This window comes from Coenobita brevimanus, chromosome 101, assembly GCF_032717465.1.
Source record: "Coenobita brevimanus isolate Jiangsu-jjx chromosome 101, ASM3271746v2, whole genome shotgun sequence".
In the NCBI taxonomy this organism is placed as follows: domain Eukaryota; kingdom Metazoa; phylum Arthropoda; class Malacostraca; order Decapoda; family Coenobitidae; genus Coenobita; species Coenobita brevimanus.
Window position 1 is genome coordinate 59,073,529 of NC_137054.1, and position 22,570 is coordinate 59,096,098.

The 22,570-nt window shown below is 42.2% G+C and overlaps 1 protein-coding gene across 1 annotated transcript in view; it reads left to right on the forward strand.

Annotated features, from left to right (window-relative positions):
* stan (Protocadherin-like wing polarity protein stan) overlaps positions 1 to 22,570 on the forward strand; it is a 158,909-nt gene that overhangs the window by 40,906 nt on the left and 95,433 nt on the right. Inside the window, exons 12-14 of the mRNA XM_080284512.1 lie at positions 232 to 520; positions 17,830 to 17,969; positions 18,311 to 18,494. Of these exons, the coding sequence (XP_080140638.1) occupies positions 232 to 520; positions 17,830 to 17,969; positions 18,311 to 18,494 (613 nt within the window). The remainder of the gene's footprint in view (positions 1 to 231; positions 521 to 17,829; positions 17,970 to 18,310; positions 18,495 to 22,570) is intronic.

A 22,570-nucleotide genomic window follows, 5' to 3' on the forward strand; every position in this document is an offset into this window, starting at 1 on the left:
ACGTGCTGGAAATACCACCTCATGGGGGGACCGTCAGATATAACGAACTGTCAGCTTCATTGGATCTGGCTTTCTCCCAATTTGTCTGTTATAGCAAGAATCTTCTGTATGTAACTGGGAGGATGGCTAACCTTAATTGAATAAAATTGTTTGGAGATTGGAAGAATAAAATGAAATAGATATTCCCAGACTGAGTGGGTAATGTATTTATCACCTTTCTTCCTCCAACAGGATGTGTCAGTGGGTGGGAATACAAACATGTGGCTGCGTCCAACATTAGAAGATGGGGTGCGGGAGGGGTGTGTCGCCTCAGACCCTTGCACCTCACGTCCCTGCCCAGCCAACTCCCAGTGCATAGACACGTGGCAGGGGTATGAGTGCCACTGCAACAAGGGCTACCATGGGGACAAGTGCTTAGATGTGTGCCACCTCAACCCCTGCAGCAACAATGGCACCTGTATCCATGACATACACTCCCCTAAGGGATACCGCTGCGAGTGTCCCACGTATGAATTCTCTGGTGCGTTAATAATAGTAATGTCCTGCTACACTTGGTGGTCTAGTGGTTAGAATGCCTTTGTTGTATTGTCAGTCTTCCTCACACATAGTTTTACTCCTTAGAGTTTTTTTTTTTTTTTTTTTATGCCTTCAAGGGAATGACAGTGAATGGGTGAAAGTGCATCATTACAAAGTCTGTCCAAAAAGAAACCAAACTTTTTAAATAAGCAGTGAAATGGCGGGGGACAGAGCGACATGGAGGCGATTTGTTTGTGGCCACCCCGAACGGGAGTGAGGCATCTGGCAATACAGTAGATAGATAGATAGACCAACTAGCAAGCTTAGCATGATTGTGATGGGAGCGCTGTGTAGTGGCTACTTGAATTTTAGTCCAGCACTAGCCGCATCATACCATGTCACATAGTCACTGAGGTTCATTGAGGTATATGCGTTTGAGTGAAATGCGTTTAGTGCACTTGGCAGATTTTCTTCTATCTCTTCTATCGTCTGAAATCGGCAGTCTCTCAAGGTGTATTTCAACTTTTAGAACAAAACAGAAGTCTGCAGGGGCCAAAATTGGAGAGTAAGGCAGCTGGGGGGATGTTGGTCATCTTGTGCTTCATCAAAAAGTTTCAGCTAAGGAGTGACGTGTGGACATGTGTATTGTCATGGTGCAGCATCCAGGCTTTGTTTGTCCACACCCCAGGCCCCTTCTTTCGCACTGCCACCCTCAAACACTTCAGGACGTCCAAATAAAACTCTTTATTGACTGTCAGACCACGTTGAACAACCACATGATGAATGACGTGTTTCTGGTGAAAAAAAGGCGATCATCATCACTTTCACATTTGAGCAACTCTGACATGCTTCCCCCCCCCCCCCAGTGATGATGTTCCAACCCACTGTGATGACTACCCTTTTGTTTTGACATCATAACCATATATCCATATTTCATCACCTGTTATGATATTTTTCAGAAAGTTTTCATTAGCATTCAAACAGTCAAACAGCTTTTGATGGACTGTGATGCAGTTCTCCTTTTGCTCAACTGTCAGCAGATGTGACACAAATTTTGCAGCAGCACAGTGCGGCTTCAGTTCTTTGGTTAAAATCACATGGCACAAACTTTTACAAATGCCTGCTTCTTCGGAAACATCACAGTCAGGCAATAATTTTCACGGATCACAGTACCTATTTTCTCAATGTGATTGTTGTCTCTTGACATGGAAGGCCATCCAGATTTGTGATCGTTTTCTGTGGATGTTCTTCCAGATTTGAATTGCTGGAACCACTTGTGTACAGCTCAGACAGTCCTCCCCATAAGCCTATTGCAACATTTGAAAAGTGTCTGTAAAGTTTTTTCCAATTTGAAACAGAATTTCACACAAACACATTGCTCTTGAAGATCCTTCATTGTTCAGTTTGCAACAATTGCCAAGTGCACTAAACACACAGTCATGCAAGCTCGTGTACTGCAGTGAGTAAGTGACAGGACGTGATGACTAAAGTTCAATGTTGCCGTTACACAGCACTTCCATCATGATCATGCTACGCTGGCTAGAAGTGGCTAGAGTGGTTACAGAACAGGGGCTCAATTGAAATAAGAACTGAATATATTGAGTGCAAGAAGCACATAAAGAGACTAGTGAAGAGGAAAAAAAAGAAGATAAATGATGATCTAGGAAGAACAGTAAATGCAAACTACTCTAAAAATAGGAAGTTTTTCTGGAAAGAAGTGTAGAAATGACAGTGGAAAGAAATGTGAGGGTGTGAAGGATGTAAGTGGGGATGAAGTAAGGACCAGATGGAAAGAATATTATGAAAGTCTGATGAATGGGAATAGAGAAAGTAGAGCAGCTGTAAACATGATTGGTTTTGGGGTGTGCAGAGAAGGAATGCAGTGCCAGGAAACGTGACACCCGCATGGGTGAAGAACATCATGAAGTGGCTGAAAAATGGGAAAGCATCTGGGGTTGATGAGATGTATTCAGAGATGATTAAGTGTAGTGCAGAGAGCAGAATGAAGTGCCTGTTGGAGAATGTAAGAAGGCATGGATGAAAGAAACTGTGCCAGCAGAGTGGAAAAGGGCAGTGATTGCGCCCCTATACAGAATAAACGGGAACAGTGAGTGCAAGAATTATCGTGGCATAAGTTTATTGAGAGTTGTAGGGAAGGTATATGGAAGAATTATTATAGAGAAAGTAAGAAAGATATCAGAGGTCCTAGTGAGTGTTGAACAGGGTGGCTTTAGGAGTGGTGGAGGATGTGTGGATTAAATATTTGCAATGAGACAGATAGTGGAGAAAGCTAGTGAGAAGGACGATAGGGTGTTTATGGCATTTATGGATCTGGAAAAAGCATACGACAAAGTAGACAGAGAAGGATTGTGGAAGGTTTTGCGCATGTACGGTGTAGATGGTAAGCTGCTAGGTGCCGTCAAGAGTTTTTATGATGGTAGTGAGGCGTGTGTAAGGGTAAATGGGCATCTAAGTGAATGGTTCATGATCATTGTGGGTATGTGACAAGGTTGTGTGATGTCCCCATGGTTGTTCAGTATATATGTGGATGGGATGATAAGAGAAGTGAAAACACAAGTACTGTAATTGGAAGAGTGATGGCGTTGGTAATGAAAGGTAATGGATGGCATATCTCAAGAATGCTGTATGCTAATAATGCAGCGCAACTTGCAAATACCAGACAAGAGCTTGGCAGACTAGTGCAGAGTTTTGCTGATATCTGTGAGTGTTGTGCCCTGAGAGTAAATGTAGAAAGGAGTAAAGTGATGGTAAACGAGAGAGGAGGTGACTCTCAGTGTGATGTTACAGTAAATGAAGAGTCTAGAATTGGTGAGTGAGTTCAGATACCTGAGTACAGTGATAGAAAAAGAGAGGAGAATGTGCAAAAGGAGTGGAAAGTAGAATGACACACAGAAGGAAGGTAGGTGGTGCTATGAAGGCCTTGATAAGAAACAGAGGCTTGAGTGTTGCAGCAGCATGAGAGTTACATGGAGTGCTAGTGCCAGTTTTAAGAAGTGGATGGGAGGCTATGGTTTGGCATGAAAATGAAAAGTCAAGAGCGAGAGCAGTGGAGATGGGACTGCTGAGGAATGTATGTGGATTACAGAGAGTGGATAGGATATGAAATATTGTGATTCATGAAAGATGTGGAGTGAGGAAGTCTGTGGACACCAGAATCGAAGAATGGGATGATATGATCATGTGGAGAGAATGGATAATAATAGAGTGGTGAAAAAGGTATATCTGAGCAAAGTTGAAGGTGGGATGAGGTGAAGTAGGCTGAGGAGAAGATGGAGGGTCATGGTGGATGAGTGTGTGAGGATGAGAGGTATGGAAGTCGATGAGGCTAGTGTACTGTACTGACAAGAGATTGAGCTGGCTGGATGAATGTTGTGAGAAGAAGTACATGGTCAGGGATTTTGCACCCCTTTTTAACGCGACAGCGTTCAGATTGACTCTGTCGGATACGTTTATGTGAGTCTATAGAATGTGGGGAAAGTCTTTGACATATCAGATAGAGCCAGGATTCGTGGGGCTTGCATGACGAGTGAATGGAAGCATGGCCCATTGGAGTGGGCAAAATTTGGCCGCCTGGACATTGCTACTCATCTTGCCCTAGGGTGGGAAAGGAGGTTCGGATGATGATGGTTTCTTTTTGGTCAGGGATTTTGCACCCCTTTTTAACGCGACAGCGTTCAGATTGACTCTGTCGGATACGTTTATGTGAGTCTATAGAATGTGGGGAAAGTCTTTGACATATCAGATAGAGCCAGGATTCGTGGGGCTTGCATGACGAGTGAATGGAAGCATGGCCCATTGGAGTGGGCAAAATTTGGCCGCCTGGACATTGCTACTCATCTTGCCCTAGGGTGGGAAAGGAGGTTCGGATGATGATGGTTTCTTTTTGGACAAACCTCATACAGTGCAGCCTCATTATGCAATGGGGTTGCATCAAGTGAAGACCTATTGCACACTGCATTATTGCATAATGAGGTGTGCTGAACATGGGTTCAGCGGGGTTAGGGAGGGTGACTTCAACTGAGAAGCGTAAAAAAAAAAAAAAAAAAAAAAAAAAAAAAAAAAAAAAAAAATCAGCCACCCACCTGAACCTTGTCTTGTGCTCTTCTGTGTCATCACCAAGGTTCCCTTCTGAGACTAAGGTACAGCTGGAGGGCCTGGATGATAATTCCAGGTCCTCAGAAGGTGAAGAATGATGAGGAGAGTGGTGTGGTGATGTCAGGAACAAGTGATGCAGTGAGGCTGAGGGAGAGCAGAGCGGTGTGGGTGAGGGAGAGCTTGGGGGTGTTGGTGAGGGAGAGTGTAACGGTGTGGCGGAGTGGCATATGGGTGTGTCCTGTGACGATGAAGATGAGAGAGACATGACAGAGGCAGGTGATGCAGAACGTTCCATTTGAAGACCACTTGGTAATGGCAATGGCTCTTCCTAAGTGCTCGTGGAAGGGAAGGAGAAGGTGATGGTGGTCTGGCAAACTGCCGTTTTCTTAGATAAGAGCAGCTCCTTGTACACCCTCATGTGTTGCTCAGTTTCATGCCTTGTTGTGTCACCCCTCACCTGATTTAGGTCCATGTCCTTGATGAAGGTTATGCTCCTTCCATAATTGCAAGGAACTCTTTCAAAGCGTTTATGTCCAGAACACAAATGTGTCCATCCTTGCTGCCCTCCTGTGTCTCTGCCACTCATTCCCTGAGCTCAGTGAGCTCCTCTGTGGACAGTTGCTTGATGTGGCTGTCCTGGACATCTTGCACATCATCCTCATCCACATATTCGAAGCCAGCGTCGTACAAGAGGTCGAGGATATCGTTTTGGATGCATTCAACTGCCAGGAACCCCTTGAAGGAGTGCACACACTCAGGCCACACCTTATGCCACACGGCGTTCAGCGTGCTTTGTTGCACCATCTTCCATGGCTCTTTGATGTTGTCAGTGGTGTGCTTTATGTTACATTTTTTCCAAAAGTGCCACACTGCGTCACATGCCCCTGCATCACTCACTTTCACCATCTCCTCCATGGTGCACCAAGGTAATATGCCATGAATGCTGCAATAAACCCCTGTTCCGTGGGCAGCAGCAGTGATGCCATGCTGGGGGGGCAGATTCACCTCGCTGATATTGTCAACCCAGTCCTTCGTGCATTCTGGGTGGCTTAGTGCACTTTCAGTCATGAACAGGAAACAGTGTGCGAGATTGTTTTTGCCGGCATAGTCACGCAGGTAGGGGGACAGGTATCCTGCCATGTAAGACCTGCAGAGTGCAGACGTTAGCCAGATCCTGAGATTGCGCCTCCAAATAACCCCAAGGTTCTCCTTTACGAACCCTGCCAGTGCTTGGCGGTTCTCCCAGCAATAAATAAGGAGTGACTTCAGCATAGTCCCATTGCCTTGAGGGTGACTAATCTCGCGCAGTACCCAGCATGAGGCTTCCCCTGCTCATTCCGCCACACTACTTTTCCAGGGAAAATAGCTATGGTGTTTTATATATTTGTTTTTATGTGTGTGTGTGAGTACAGTATAGGCTTATGTGTGTATGTCTGTAAGACTGAATCTGCCACTGCTTATGTCTGTAATAAAAATAATATAAAATGAAAGTTATTTTTTAGTAGGTTTATCATGAATAATATAGTGCAGTGAAAGATATATGAATACAAGTTAATTCAATGTACTTACTTATTAGAAATGTTGCTTCTGAACTCACATCTAAGCCAATGTTTTCTTGGCCTTCTGGCCTCTGCTTGACTCAAGCTGTGGCGTATCGTGGCTGTGCCACTGACGGTGGCAAAAACATAGGAATTTCTTTATGCTGACAAACTGGTCTCTACCCATCACTTTAGGACAGAACACTGGCGGGCCACCATACAACATACTTTTGTTGCAGTACATGTAAATACGGGGCAGTTTCGTTATTCCCATGGCTAACAAAAGACTGATAAAAGTGCACATATCACTTTCTGAAACTGGATGCCAAATAATGCTATACTTTACCCTCTTTCTGTGGTTGTTCACTGAAAAATTTATCTGCGTTCTGATTTGTCCTCTCACATATTTTCCTCACCACATCAGCATCAAAAATTAGTTTGAAAGAGTCCAAACATGGCACAATTTCAAATTCACCATTATTTTTTTTTTTTTTTTTTTTTTTTTTTTTTTTTTTTGTGAGAAAGAAGGAACCCAAGGCAATGAGCCCGCAGTAACAGTTCCCTCCAAGAGAAAAACAAAATACAATAGAGAGCCAAATTCAAGATCCGATCATTTTGAGATGCCTGAACACACTGCATTTGAAAGACTGGAGATCATAGGCAGCAGGAAATACAGACAGAGGGAGACAGTTCCAGAGTTGACCTGTTGCATAAATGAAAGACTGGGAGTAACGGTTAACTCTTGCATTAGAGAGTTGGACAGAAAAGGAATGAGAGTTTGCTGCCAGACGGGTGCTACGCGCCCGTCGTAGAGGTGGAGGAATGCAAGCAGACATTTCAGAGGAGCAGTGACCATTAAAGTAGCGATAGAAAAGAGATAAAGATGCAACAGAGCGGCGAAAAGACAGAGGTTGAAGGGAGTCAGTAAGAGGAGGAGAGTTAATGAGACGAAAAGCCTTTGACTCCACCCTATTGAGAAGTGCTGTATGTGGGGAGCCTCCCCACACATGATAGTTGTACTCCACACAGGGGCGGATAAAACCCCTGTATAGAGTCAACAATTGTGCAGGGGTAAAGAAAGAGCGAAGTCGGCTTAGCACACCCAATCTCTTGGAAGCAGATTTTACAAGAGATGTAATATGATCTTTCCAAGATAAGTCCAGAGTAAATGAAACCCCAAGCATGTTCAAGGATGATGCAGGATTAAGCTGAATATTATTAAACATTAGTGGGTACAACTGTGGAAGATTTTGTCGGGTTGATAGGTGTAAGAACTGAGTCTTAGATGCATTAAGAACAACCATATTATTTTTACCCCAGTCAGAGATACGAGCCAAGTCAGACATTAGGTGTGCCATAGCCTCATCCCTTGTTTGTTGAAGTAACTGTTGAGATGGGCGTCGCGGGAACCGAATGGAAAGGTGAAGGGTGGAGTCATCAGCGTATGAGTGGATAGGGTTATATGTACAGCTTAGAAGATCATTGATGAATAAAAGGAAGCGAGTTGGTGATAGGACAGAGCCCTGAGGAACACCACTGTTGATAGATCTAGGAGAAGAACGATGGCCGTCTACAACAGCGGCTATAGAACGACCAGAAAGGAAGCTAGCGATGAAGGCACAGATAGAAGGATAGAAACCGTAGGAGGGCAGTTTAGAAATTAAAGATTTATGCCAGACTCGATCAAAAGCCTTTGAGATGTCAAGTGCAATGGCAAAGCTTTCGCCAAAGTCCTGAAAGGAGGATGACCAGGAGTCTGAAAGGTAGGTGAGAAGATCGCCAGTGGAGCGTCCCTGACGGAACCCGTACTGACGATCGGAAAGAAGGTTGTGATAGGAAAGATGCCTTAAAATATTTCTGTTGAGAATTGACTCGAAAACTTTTGAAATACAGGACGTTAAAGCAATTGGACAATAGTTGGAGGGTTGGGAGTGGTCACCCTTCTTTGGGACTGGCTGAATGAGAGCAAACTTCCAGCAAGAAGGAAAGGTACAAGTTGACAGACAAAGGCGAAAGAGTTTGCCTAGGCAGGGTGTAAGCACAGAAGCACAGTTCTTGAGAACAACAGGAGGGACCCCATCAGGCCCATATGCCTTGTTAGTACTGAGGCCAGTGATGGCAGAAAATACATCAACTGAAGAAATTTTAATGTCAGCTATGAGGAAGTCAGAGGGGGGAAGTGATGGAGGAACAGCACCAGAATCGTCTAAGGTGGAATTGGAGGAGAAAGTCTGAGCGAAGAGATCTGCTTTATCAGTAGAAGAAATAGCCACAGAACCATCAGAGTAGAAAAGAGGAGGGAAGGATGATGAGGTAAAGTTGTTAGAAAGATTTTTGGCGAGGTGCCAGAAGGAGTGGGAAAAATTCGAGTTGGAGAGTTGAGAGCATTTAGTATGGATGAAATTATTTTTAGTAAAGCGAAGAACAGACTTAGCACGATTCCGGGCAGAAACGTAAAGATGATGTGATTCAGGGGTGGGTTGGCTCCGGTACCTTTTGTAGGCCCTCTCCTTGTTGCGGACAGCATTAGAACAAGCGTGATTAAACCAAGGCTTTCGTGCATTAGTCAAAGGATATGAGAAAGGAATGTATGCTTCCATGCCCGAGAGAATAACCTCCGTAATGCGCAAGGCACACTCAGATGGCTCCCAGCCATGGAAGCAATAATCATTCCAGGGAAAATCAAAGAAGTACTGCCTGAGGGCCTCCCAGTCCGCAGCTCCAAAATGCCACAGACGACGTTTCCCTGGAGGGTCCACAGGCCGTACCGGAGTGATAGGACAGGTTAAGGAAATAAGGTTGTGATCGGAGGAGCCCAACGGAGAGAAAAGATTAACAGAGTAAGCAGAAGGATTAGTTGTGAGGAAGAGGTCAAGTATGTTGGGGCTCTCTCCAAGGCGGTCAGGGATACGGGTAGGGTGCTGTACAAGCTGCTCTAGGTCATTAAGGATAGAAAAGATGTAGGCTTGTTCACCAGGTGGAGCCGTGAAAGGAGAGGAGAGCCAAAGGTGGTGGTGAACATTGAAATCTCCTAGAATGGAAATTTCAGAGAAAGGAGAAATGGATAGAATGTGTTCCATCGTAGAAGTAAGATAGTTGAAGAATTTTTGATAGTCAGTAGAATTAGGGGATAAGTAAACAGCACAGATATATTTAGTCAGAGAATGACAGGAAAGCCGAAGCCAGAGTGCAGAGAATTCAGAAGAATCGAGTTCAGGAACACGAGAGCAAGATAAGTCGTTGCGTATATATACACAACAGCCACCTTTGGCTTTGAAATGAGTATAGAGAAAGTAGGAGGATACAGAAAAGGGTTTGCTGTCAGTTGCCTCAGACAGCTGAGTCTCAGTTAGAAAAAGATGAGGTTTAGAGGAGGAGAGGTGGTGCTCAACAGAGCGAAAGTTAGAGGAAAGGCCGCGAATGTTGCAGAAATGAAGAAGAAGAGAGTCAGACAGTGGTTCCAGGCACCTTGAGTCGTCACCGGGAGAGGGGCGGATGGTGGGGGCATTTATGGTCCCCCCCCCCGGGGACTCCGAGGCTTGGTGATGAGACGCCATTTTTTAAAGTTGAATTTTGAGAAGGAAGTGTAGTGTGTACTGTGCATGTAGTTTGGTGTAAATAGTTAGAGAAATTTGTACCGGAGAGCATGCTGGCCTACTCTCTGTGTAACTTAGACACTGAAAATGTTCAGCAAAGGGGGATGGTCAGGAACTAGCCCTGAGGGCTGATGAAACGGGAGCTCCAGCACTCCCTGTCATCAGCTTTCCATCCACCTCAGGAGTACTGCCCTGCTCGACTGGTGCTACAGTCTACTCCTCACTTGGTTCAGTCCAAAATAATCACTGATAAATTTAGGCACATGGTCGGGACATGTGTCACCAAATATGTTGCTTATCAGGCACCAGCTACCATTGACTTCATTCTCTTCAGTATCATCAAATTCATCACTCTCTAGTTCTTCACTGGATGAGTCATCGATATCTGAGTCTTGCACCGACAGCTGATACTCCTCATCACTTGAGGAACCGCATGAGTTGTCGAGAATAGTCTGTGATTCAGCCATAATTCACTGTGAAGAGAGCAACAAAACATTCTCCTATGATTCACAGCCAAGACTGCTCATGGCAGTATGCAGTGTTACTACCAACATGTCAGCAATCACATGACCTCCCATATATATTGGGACTGGCAGAAAAAAAAAAAGGTGGTGGAGCTTATTTATCCTCAGTAACATTTACTAGCCAGTATGAAAGGCCCTAGCATAGTAAATGAACCTCTCTGCTGTTTTCTTTGGTTGCATTGATATATGATGACCTAGGGGCATCAGAGTATGTGCACTCTGGAGGGTTATGACAACGTATAAGCGTCATCATGGCAAAGAGGATAAGGTCCCTCTGCGTTGACACCAAGGAGGAGGATGCGATGGTCCTCTATGGCCTTGAAGCCAGGTGCATGCCATTCTTCCTGGCTTATAAAGGTTTTCCTCGAGATCCATTTCCAAAACAGGCTGGTCTTATCAAAATTAAGCACATGTTTTGGAGAGTAACCCCCTTCCTCGATAATGGCCTTGAGCTGCGCTGGAAAGGCCTCCGCCACCACATGATCTGCACTTGCCGTCTCTCCATACATTGTCATGTGTTTAAGGCCTGCCTGGGCCCTGAAACATTCAAACCAGCCTGTGCTGGCCTTGAACTCCCTCTTTGCCTCTATACCTTCCTTCTCCTCTAGGTCTTTGCAGATACAGGTATACCCCAGTTTAACAATGCAGTTGATTAAGTAAGAACCCATCGTTAGGCAAGGTATCGTATATCGGGGTAGATTTAACATGTAATTGGATGCATTTTTCATCCTTGGATTTCCCCCTCAGCCAAGTCCAAAACCCACCCAAATGAGGCCAAAAACAAGTTTAAAGCCAGTCTAAATGGCCTAACAGCTGTAAAAGAAGCTAACCTAAGCCTAACACCTGTAAATAACTCACTAAAACCAACAAATAAAATCTGAATATTGTCAAATTTAAGTCTGGAAAAAATCAAGCTTAGTAAACTGTACCCCAAAATGACAATGTTCACCCCACCTATGGCTAAAACACATCAATCTAACTCTAAAAACAGTTTATAAATCAACCTTAACACACTATTTTAATCTAAAATATCATAAAAATCAGTAAAAAAAAACATCATAAAACCAGTATTTGGCCAGCATTAGGCAGGGTATGGTGGTATTTCTACCCCCATCATTAAACGTGGGTTCCGCATCTAGAGATATCGTATATCGAGGTATATCTGTATCGAGAGCCTTCATGCAAATGAAGGAGTGGTGAAGAGTCTGCCTTGCTCTGTTTAGGTCATTAACTCACAGTGCCAGCAGCCATTCCGTTTCCTCCAATAATGGCTCCCACGGTCTTGTTAGCAGTTTTGCCATGAGAGAAGCCACATTCTGCAATGCCAAAAGTATTGCCTCAGATTTCTTAATGACTGTCGAGACTGTGAACTGGGGCAGCTTTAGGGTGGCAGCAATCCTACTTGGTCCCTCTCCCTCCTTGTGGCATGCACTAACATTCAGTTGAACCTCGTGGGAAAGGCTACCCTTGGCCCTTTAGGCTTAGTCTTAGCAGCTTGAGTTGCACCACGCTTTCCACTGGGGGTAGCACTAAACATGATTTCAAAATTCACAGAGTTCTGCTTTTTTCCTACACAAAAGTTCTCTCTTAGTATTATATGCAGCACTGTTTGTATCGTATTTGCTTTATCAGTTGTTGTCAGCATTAGTTCTGTGAGGGTCTGAAGCAAGTGGGAAAATCATGTAACTCAGTGAGTGCATGTAAGATGTTCACAGCTGCAGGACACATGAGCAAATGGTCGAGCAAGAACCAAAGGGCTGGCATGAAGGTTGCTGCCTATGCATACCTGAAACAAGGTTTCTGTGTATGTCAGCTCAGGCAGCCAGCTTGTCTCTGACAGCTGACTGTCAGCTTGCATGCGTCACTGTGTCCACATGAGATTCTTGGAGGCATCCATTGAAAATATTGTTGTAGCAATATTGTACTTAATTTTTTAGCGTGTACCGAGACAGGGTATAACTTCTGAATTATCATTGTAACAGTTTATCACAGAATGAGGTGTTGCATAATGAGGTTGCACTGTACATCTCAATTATATGTCATTCATTCATACATTTATCATCTAATCCAGTGTTGCCCCATGAGGAGCATAGGAGCCCGGGGCTTAGCAGATTGGTCCTGACATTTAAGATGAGGGTGACCAACCTCACTCATCCCTGAGTGGCATTATGTGAGCAATAAACCTCAACCACCCATCTGATATAAACCTGCACCAGCTCAATCCAATTGGAGCATCTTAATTGCCCATAAACCACCAGGCACCATAATTTGGTTATATGGTTACCACCCAACCTAGTATCATATTTCTTGGTGTATAGTGCGCTCTGGCACATAACACACACCCTAGTTTTCAAGGGAAAATTTGGAAAACACCTAGGTCTAGGCCTAGCCTAACAAGAATATGAGGTTGCAGGACTTCCACCTACCTTACCACGATGTTTCGTTGGATACTTGCTGTGCTGCTCTTAACGACTTTATTTCTTTACAAACAATAGCACTCTAGTTTCAGATGTACTGGTACCTGTATCATTTCAGGCTATATCTTTAGTGAATCTGAAATCCCAAAGAAATTACGTCAAACCACTCGAAACAACCGCCATATGGCATTTGTTTTGGCCTGACATGCCAGCTACCAAACTGCAGTGTTACCAAGGCTGGCGAAAGTTCCGTTGTAACTTTGACGTCATAGTTTGCCATTCTCTTTGCTTAAAAACAAGGGACAATGCTACTTCTTTACAGATTCTCATGTAACATCATTATTTACGATATTAAGTTTAGCAGACAAATCCGTTTAGGAGATGAATTACCTGACTGATATGGGTGTACCATTGTAATGCAGTAGTTTAGCAAGTTTAAAGTTGGACGTAGTGCTTTTGAAGTGTACTGTTTTGCAACACTGTCCATAGAGTTGGCAGTAAACAAACATTGGCAGTAAACAAACCATTCAGAGTGTCATTGGTCACGTGAAAAGCAAAAGTGTTGGTGCCCTTACAGTACTTTGATAAAGATTGAAGAATTGTTCACTGTATGGTAACATAATAGTACAGGCCTGGTGTAAACACAGTTATGAGACTATGGAGGATAAAAAACAATACAGAGGTACTCCTTCATCAGTTTCAGGTAGACATAGCCACTTCTGGGTTCGACTGTGGCCTATTCCTTCCCTATTGAGATAGGTAACTTCGTTATATAACACGCAGGACATACTTTGAGTTTTTTTTTTTTTTTTTATGCACGATATACGACAGGAAATGTGTAGTAAATGGTTTCCTGGTGTACAAGAAACCATTTGGCTTGTCGCGTAGTGTAGAGTCACCCAGAGACAGAAGGAAGAGGAAAGAATTAAGGAAAGAAAGACAGAAGGGGAAGGATGGAAAGAAGGGAGGAAAGGGGAGGTACCCAAGAGCAGCACTACATCAAGTGAGTGGATGGTGAGTGCCCCCACCAACCAGATACATCTCATTTTGTACACAAAGTTTTTTTTTTTTTTTTTTTTTATGCGAGGAAGAAGGAACCAAAGGCCATGAGCCCGCAATAATAGTTCCCTCCAAGAGAAAAACAAAATACAATAGAGAGACAAATTCAAGATCCGATCATTTCAAGTAATTCCAATTCTCTGCAAATAGCACACAACTCATCCCCTTTCATCCCCTTTACTATTTTCTCAGTACACACAAGTGCTCGTGGGCCCTTCGGGCCCCTCGTACTTGCTCCTGTGTAGGGCTCTCACGTTTATGTGCTGTTCTAGTGTAACATTGTCACTTGGATTTTTTGCAGCTAACCAATTGATCATGTTATTTGCAGCTTCGGGAGTGGAACCCAAGTTGTCCGAACGCAAGTCCGAAGTACACACACAAACATGCAGCTACTGCTAGTTTATTTTCGTTCTACCCCAAGGAAAAAAGTTCTACAGAGATCCTATGCCGGGCTTTGGGAGCAGCGTTTTTTGGTCAAAATGTGATCGCTCAATAAATATAGTAAAAGATTTTCAGTCGTGATGGAACCAAGTTTTTTCACATCAGCGATTTTTTTGCTATTTTTGTGCCAATTTTGATGCAATTTGAATGTGTAGTTTCGGCTGCCCAAAATACACAGACACACGGCTACTGCTATAGTATATTAGATTATCTGATATTTGAGGACTGACTTGCTAGCAGGTTCAAGCTGCCCCACATTTGCTGCATTGCCATTCCTGACATGACTTGTAATTGAGGAGTAGCCACCCAGGTGAGTAAACTGACACTTTTGTTTAACCAGCAGCTTGAACACACCCAAATTGTTGCTTAACAGGGATTCTGCTATTCACAAAAAACCTATGCCAGTTATCCCAGAAAAGTATGATACTGGTCATTTACTGTACAAGCTAACTTCTCTCGACACTTAAACTAGTCTAGCATACCAGATTATTTGCAGAATAAGTAAGAGGCAGAATCATCCTCTTCATCTGACTAACAGTTGTTAAAAATTATGTCTGGAATAATGTTAATAGCATTGCTGTACAGGTTGCTCTCATAACGGCATACTCTCAAAAGTTTTTTCCTAATCATTAATTAAAATATAGAATGCATTGCCAAAAATTGAGCACAAGCATCATCTATCCTTGGCAGGTACAAAAATAAAAAAGCAGCAATAAATAAAACTATAACAGATAGCTCCATAGTACCCGCTTTGAAGTTGGACCCCAAGGCTAGTAGGCTACTGCAGTCAGGTACTCTTAAGGGTATAAAACCAGCTTACTTCCATTGATGGTATTACTTGATTAAAAAAAAAAAACTCTTGTCAACTCTTGAGGATTTAAACTGTGCATGTGGAAGACCAACAGTCCAAGTGGGGCATTCTTGTATGTTCATTAATTATCAAGGTAATTTGCAGAAGTATTTTAGTGTGCCATTGCTATGTGGATGCCATTTTGCACTTCCTTGGGAATATTGACAGTTTTTGTTATACAGTTTGAATTTCAATGTACAATACTCTATGCTCTACATTATTGAGTTGAAGTTGTAGTGAAGGTGTTGTGGCACTTTTATGACACCATGGAATCAGTAGGCAATGGTGACCATGCTATAAGTACAGTAGCAGTACTCCACTCCTGAGACAAGGTTGTACTACAATACTATATACTGTAATGAGTTTCATAATTGTAATGTGAAATTTGTGCAGCTATCCTATCCAGTATCTGTATTGTTTGAAGTAACTAGTGCTTAATATTGTACTTAGAATTACAGTAATTAAAACCATTCTTAAAATTCCACTTGATCCCTTTGTATGTTCACTAGTTTCAGGTCTCTTACAGTTTTCAGGCATCAACAGTCCAGCACTTGTATTTGATATGAATCTCAAAATTAATTATAGACATTCTTAAAGTTCTGTGAACCTATGTTATAATCACTCCTTTTAAGTCTCTTACAAATCTCAAACAGCTGTTTGAGATTACCAGGTATATAATACCATTGTTAACAACGCCCCTTTGAGTTTCTTGGAATCAGTCGTGGAACTGTCAGCTGTTTATGAGATGCATTTGTCTGTTTCATTGGCACAATAACATTCAAGCGAAGTTGCTTGCACATCATTGCATGTGGTGTGGTAGGTGCGGGACTGTTGTGTCACATTTGTAGACCTCTTTGACTTTCAGTGGTGTATGAGACTGCTTGGCTGTACTGTATTTCTGTCATCTTTCATACAGCTACCATACTCTTCTCACCCAAACCAAAAACAAATAAATTTTTATAGTTGTAAACTGCCATGGAGATCTGCTTTTCCTTGAGATTGGTTAAGAGCCTTGTTTGATACAATCCCTTGATCAAGATACACTCAAACAAGAATGTATGGGGTGAAACACATAAGAATGTTTGGGGAGAAACACATCTACCTGGCGTGGCACTTTGAGTTCAGTCTTGCATGGAGTCATGTGAAGTCCATTTTTTTATTATTTTTTAAATTATTTTTTAAATAGTAGGGTAATATTTTTAATATTCTTTCTGAATCTCCTGGCTGTTTTAAGTTGCTGGATGTGTGAGTTATAGTTAACTGGAGATACAGAATACTGCATTAGTTTGCATTTTGAATAAACTGTGATTATATAATATCCACCCTTGATAGGTAAGAAACTTGGAAATATTTTTACAGTAGATATATGGTGTTACAGAATTATTTTAAGTGCTTTTACCAATAACAGTGGGGACACCCACAATTTATTCATCCAGCATTGTGCTACCTTTGAGTGACAAGCCAAATAGTTTCTGTAATGCAGGAATCTGTTTACTGTGGTGGGTGATAATCATATAACCAAATGATGACTTGTGGTTTGGTTAGATTGTGCCTTTTAGGCTGTATATCCAAGAGGTAGTTGGAGTGTATTGTTCACATAATGCCACTCATGGGCACAAGTGAGGCTGGTCATTCTCATCTTAAATGTCGCAACTGAGTAGCGTAGCTTCAGTGTTCTGTACTACGGATGGGGAAAAGAACAATTTAATGATGTATGGATGGATCAATAATAGTGCATACTGTACTGTACTATCATAATCTGCCTGTCTATCCGTATCTCTAGCCAGATGCATAATCATGGAAGGGTGGCCATAAACAGATTGCCTCCATGCCATTCTGTCCTCTCATAATGCTTGTACAATATAGTGATTATGGGTACAGTATTGGATTTTAATTATGTTAGTGTTTTGTAAGAACATACCGACATGAATGTATGATATACTGTATGTACATATATATATACAGTATATACTTGAGAGGAGCGTGTGGAGTGACGTGGAGGGACAGGTTGACGAATGAAGAAGTGAAGGAACGTTGTGGGGTAGATGTGGATGTTGTTGAAAAGATAAGGAGAAATACACTGAAGTGGTTTGGACATGTGGAGAGAATGGAGGATGAAAGACTGACTAAGAGGGTGTATGTAGGTGAGGTGGAGGGAGGGAGAGGGAGGGGTAGACCGAGGATGAGGTGGAGGGATGGAGTTGAGAGGTATATGAGGGAGGGGGGGGTGAGTTGGGGGGAGGGGAGTCAAATGGTGGGTGACAGAGTGACTTGGAGGCGTTTTGTCTGCGGCCACCCTTTGCGGGATTAGGGCGTCGGGCTATAGATAGATAGATATATATATATATATATACACTCTGTGGTACAGTGGTAGAGTGTGCGTTTTGTACATGGGTGGACCAGGGTTCGTGCCCCGCCAGGGTAATAAACTTTGGGAGTGTTCACCTGGCCACGTACTGCATTGGCAGACACAAGGGGTGCTGTGGTTGAACCAGTGTCGCTTACTGTAAAGTATGCTTGCACCCAGTCAGCTTGCGCGGGCTGATTACACTTGGTTCACAGACTACACACACATCCAAAGCCACTCCAACACTACAATTACACTTACAAGCACTTCTGACCCTACATACAATCTCTACCAGACAACCTAAATCACTTGGTAGAGTTACATTGACTGTATCGTCCTGACTTCGGTCGGGATAGGCCGGTCCTGCAGTGGATACTCAAACAGCTGATGATGATGATGATGATGATGATATATTTTTGGTGCAGGAGAATACTGTGAGGTGGTGCTGGACCAGCCATGCCCAACCAACTGGTGGGGATACCCAGTGTGTGGCCCTTGCCACTGTGATGTTGACAAAGGTTATGATGGAGATTGTAACAAGACCACTGGAGAGTGTCGCTGTGAGGTAAGTCTTGATCATTATGTCAATTGCTCATCTCAGATTTGCTGTTAATAATATAGTCTATAACATATAGATCCCTAAAGTGTGAAAGGAACAACAATGAATTGGCTGTTATCATGTTGCATTTACATAGGGTCATCATGTTCTGCATTTTATTACTAAGTTTGAAGCATCAGAAATACAGTTTATACTGTTTATGTACCAATACATGGTTTCTAATGTGCAGCCAGTGACTACTTGAAGGAAATGTAGGTCTTTATGTTCCTTATTTTCAGTGTATATGTGTTGTAGTGAGTGAGTATTATAAATGAGTAAATTGATTGTAATTGGCTCCTATCCACCAGGAAAACCACTACCAGCCTGATGCTTCTGATGCCTGCTATGACTGTGATTGTTATTTGATCGGGTCATTTGGAGGCTCATGTGACCCAGTCACTGGTCAGTGTCGCTGTCGACCAGGGGTCATTGGCCGCCGATGTGACCAGTGTGCCAACGCATTTGCTCAGGTTACAATCATGGGATGTGAAAGTAAGTTCTAAAGGATGTCTGTATCCAGCTGCAGGAACAAAATTGACTGTCCATACGGTACCATAAGACCCAATTATGTTCCTATATGTCACTGCCTTAACATGTTACCACTTTGGCACTACTGTAATACCCACATGTATTAAATACATGCAAGGGCTGTCACAGTCGTGACTGGTGCAGTGGTATTAATGTTGGTGTTTTTATGGTATATCAGTGGGTCTGGTGGGAGACCAGTGAAGCTTTTTTTTTAACAAAATCCAAATACTGTATTCAAACTTCCTAGCCCAAGCCTGGGCTAAAACTTTAGTTCATTTAGATAACAGATCATTGGCTTGTAGTTGTTGTGACTGCAGGTTTATCTGGATGTGAATCCGGTGGATTACAGGAATCTGGCAGCTTAATTTAAACTCTTTGAGATATCTTATGTTGAGACCATGGTGAAGGTTTGTCCATGTTACGTAGGTGAGGTGCAGGTGTTGAGCACAGTGTGTTGTGATGTGAGGGACTGCATTACAGTGGAATCAGAAGTGAGTTGTATTCCTGTCGGTAGAGAGGCAGAAAAGAGTGATTGCCACTTCATAGCATGGGTAAGGGAACTCATACCTCCATAAGAAATGCAGTTTCTGTGAGATGAATGTGTTGGGGTTCATGGAGGATGCCATTTGGATGAAAGATTTTATGATGACTGTGTGTCAGTATATTGTGTCATAAAATGTTGGGTGGAGGAGGAGGGATGTGTGAAAGATTTTATGATGACTGTGGTGTCAGTGTTTTTATGTAGTGAAGTGTTTAGTGGAGGAGGTGGGATGTGTTAGAGGCCTCTGTGCAGTGCAGTGAGGTTGTGTATTTTTTGCTTCTTTTTGGTGGGTTTGGTGCAACATAAAATTGAGGATGGGATGATTTTGTGCTGAAGCCACATATAGTAAAACCTCGATATAATGGACTTTAATAGTCCGGAATTCGCTTTTATCCGAATCAAGGAGCTACCGGACTAAATTCTTACACTGTATATCGGAAAAAGTCCTTTCAAGCCAGAAGTATTCCGGACTGCCTGACCACTTCAGCTGTGTTCATCACAATAAGGTAAATAGAATACAGATTTATTAGTGTACATCGTAGTATTATTATGTATGTTATACCATTTGATTACTGTAGTGAAGGTATAATACAGTACTGTACAGCAGTGGTAGTGAAAACAGTTTAAAAATCGTTGGTGCTATCTGGAATAATGTTTGATATGTCGGAAAAAGTCCGGGTTAGCTGAGGGAAGGCTGGATGTCGCTTTTATTGGAATTTCACTTTTTTCGGAATGGCTAGGGCCCCAATTATTCCGTTATAGTGAGGTTTTACTGTATTATGTTCCTTTCATGTTCTTGTAATCCTTGATTGGGAGTACTTTTTTTTTCTTGGTAAAGGCAAACTGTACATATGGGCTTTGTACATCCTTCTGTTATTTTTAGGCTTTGTTCTTTGTGTGTGTGTGTGTGTGTGTGTGTGTGTGTGTATTTACCTAATTGTGATATACAGGAAATGAGCTACGCTCATAGGGTCCTGCCTCTGTTTCTCAGTAAGTCAAATTTAGCTTTAAACTCGTTTAAGTTTTCAGACTGGACGATCTCTTTGTCCAGACTATTCCACAGGTCTTTACATCTATAAGGAAAACTATATTTCTTGATATCCTTCAAGCAGCTTGGTTTCTTCAGTTTCATTCCGTGTCCTCTTGTTGCTCTCTTATCCCATAAAAACAGATCTTCTTTGTCAAATTTATCTACTCCCACCATTGTCCTGAACACTGCAATCATGTCTCCTCTCTTTCTCCTTTCTTCTAAGGAAGGCAAATCCAGCTTTTCCAGCCTCTCTCTCTACAACAGATCTGCCAGACTGGGGATCATTTTGGTTGCTGTTCTTTGTATTCTCTCAATCTTGTTTATATCTTTCTTTTTGTGTGGGAACCACACTACTGCTGCATATTCTAACCTGGGGTGAATCATGGCCACTATCAATTTTTTCATCATCTTATCCATATAATGAAAGGCTACTCTTATATTATTCAGGAGTTTATATGTCTCTCTAACTTCCTTGTTAATGTGTTTTTCAGGTGACAAACTGTCCTGGACCAGCACTCCCAAATCTTTCTCTTCTCTCGCTTTTGTGATTGGTTCATTACCCATCAAATAATTCAGTGATGGCCTCTTGGTACTTTTACTCATTTCCAATATTTTACATTTCTTTGCTTTAAATTTCATTTCCCACATCCGGCTCCAATCGTGTATCCTATCCAGATCCTCCTGCAGCATTTTACAATCCTCCTCAACCTCTGCCTTCCTCAGGATCTTTGCATCATCAGCAAACAGACTTGCATAACTGTTCACTCCATCTACCATATCATTTACATAAATCAGGAACATTACTGGTGCCAACACTGAGCCCTGTAGAACTCCACTTGTTACTTTCCTCCATCCAGACATCCTATCCTTTATTACTGTCCTCATTTGTCTGTCGCGCAAAAAGTCTCTCATCCATTACAGGAGGTTCCCCTTCAGTCCTCCTAAATGCTCTAGTTTCCACATTAGTATCTTATGAGGTACCTTGTCAAAGGCCTTCTCCAAATCTAAATACACACAATCCACCCAACCATCTCTCTCCTGTAGCACGTCAATTGCTCTTGAGTAAAAACTCAACAAGTTGGAAACACATGACCTTCCACTTCTAAATCCAAACTGACTATCAGCCAAAATATTCTTCTCTTCCAGATATTTTATCCATCTATCTTTCAGAATTCTTTCGCACAATTTTGCGACCATGCTGGTTAGGGACACTGGTCTATAATTCAGGGGTTCTTCCCTGTTTCCTCCCTTATAAATTGGTACTACATTTGCCCTCTTCCATTCTTGAGGCACTTTCTCCTCTTCAGGTCATGATAGTTGCCCTTTTTGTAGATTAGATTCTTTTTGTAACTGTTATTACTGGTAACGTCATATGCAATCCTGAAGTTACAATTTAATACTGCATGGTCGCTTTTGCCGAATGGAGGGTTATACATTATATTGTCAGTATCATTTTCTTGCCTAGTAAATAGAAGATCTAGTACTGATGGATCATCAGGTCCTCTTTTTCTGGTGTTTTTCTTTACATGCCATGTTAGGAAAAACTCCTGCACAAGATCTAGAAGCTTTTGATCCAAACAGCTTTCATGACCTTTTACATCTTGAGTATTCCAATTTATATTTGTATTGAAATTTCCAGTTAATATAATTCTTTCAGATTTCTCTTCCATTCTTTGTAGTAATGTTCTTAAACTCTGAATTGTACATTCTGCCAGGTCTTCATATTCACCTCTTTCCCAAGTGTTTGTTATGGGTGGCATGTATAAATTTGACAATTAATTTTCCTTCAGATGTGTTAATCTCCAATGCAGTCAGTTCTGCTTGTGAGGGTATATCTAGTTTTATTTCTTTGACTTGCAGATTTTTCTTTGTTAAGATTATAAGTCCTCCTTTCTTTCTTAGATTTCTGTCTCTTTTCCATGTATTGTATTCCTCTAAGTAAAGAGTATCGTTTGATGTCTTTGGGGTTAATTTTGTTTCAGTTAGGCAGATAATATGTGGTTCCTTTTCTTTAGTATAGTCTTCTATCTCTAATATTTTAGATGCCATTCCAGCTACATTTGAGTACATCAGCTTAATCATCTTGTTTACATACTTGCCATAACTTGAGTCTACTACCTTCCTCGTTTTTAGTCCGTGTTGGTTATGTACCACTTTCGTACCTGCAATCCAATTACTTTGTTAAAAAAAAGTACTCTTCTCATCCACTGATCTTCCCTCATTCTTTGTTTTTGCCTCCTCCCTCTTCTCGTTTAGTATTCCCAATTCCTTTTGAGTTAGGTGTCTTTTTATCCATACTTTTTAAATTTCCTCTTTTTCCATGAGTTTGTTTGCATTTTCTAGTATTTCCTCCACAGTGTTCACACTCTGGAAGGTTACTTTCAGGGGCCTTGACTTATTTCTCTCATATTTCCCTAGCCTTTTGTGTTCCTCAATGTCTTTATTACAGATTTCCTCTGGTACTTCCTG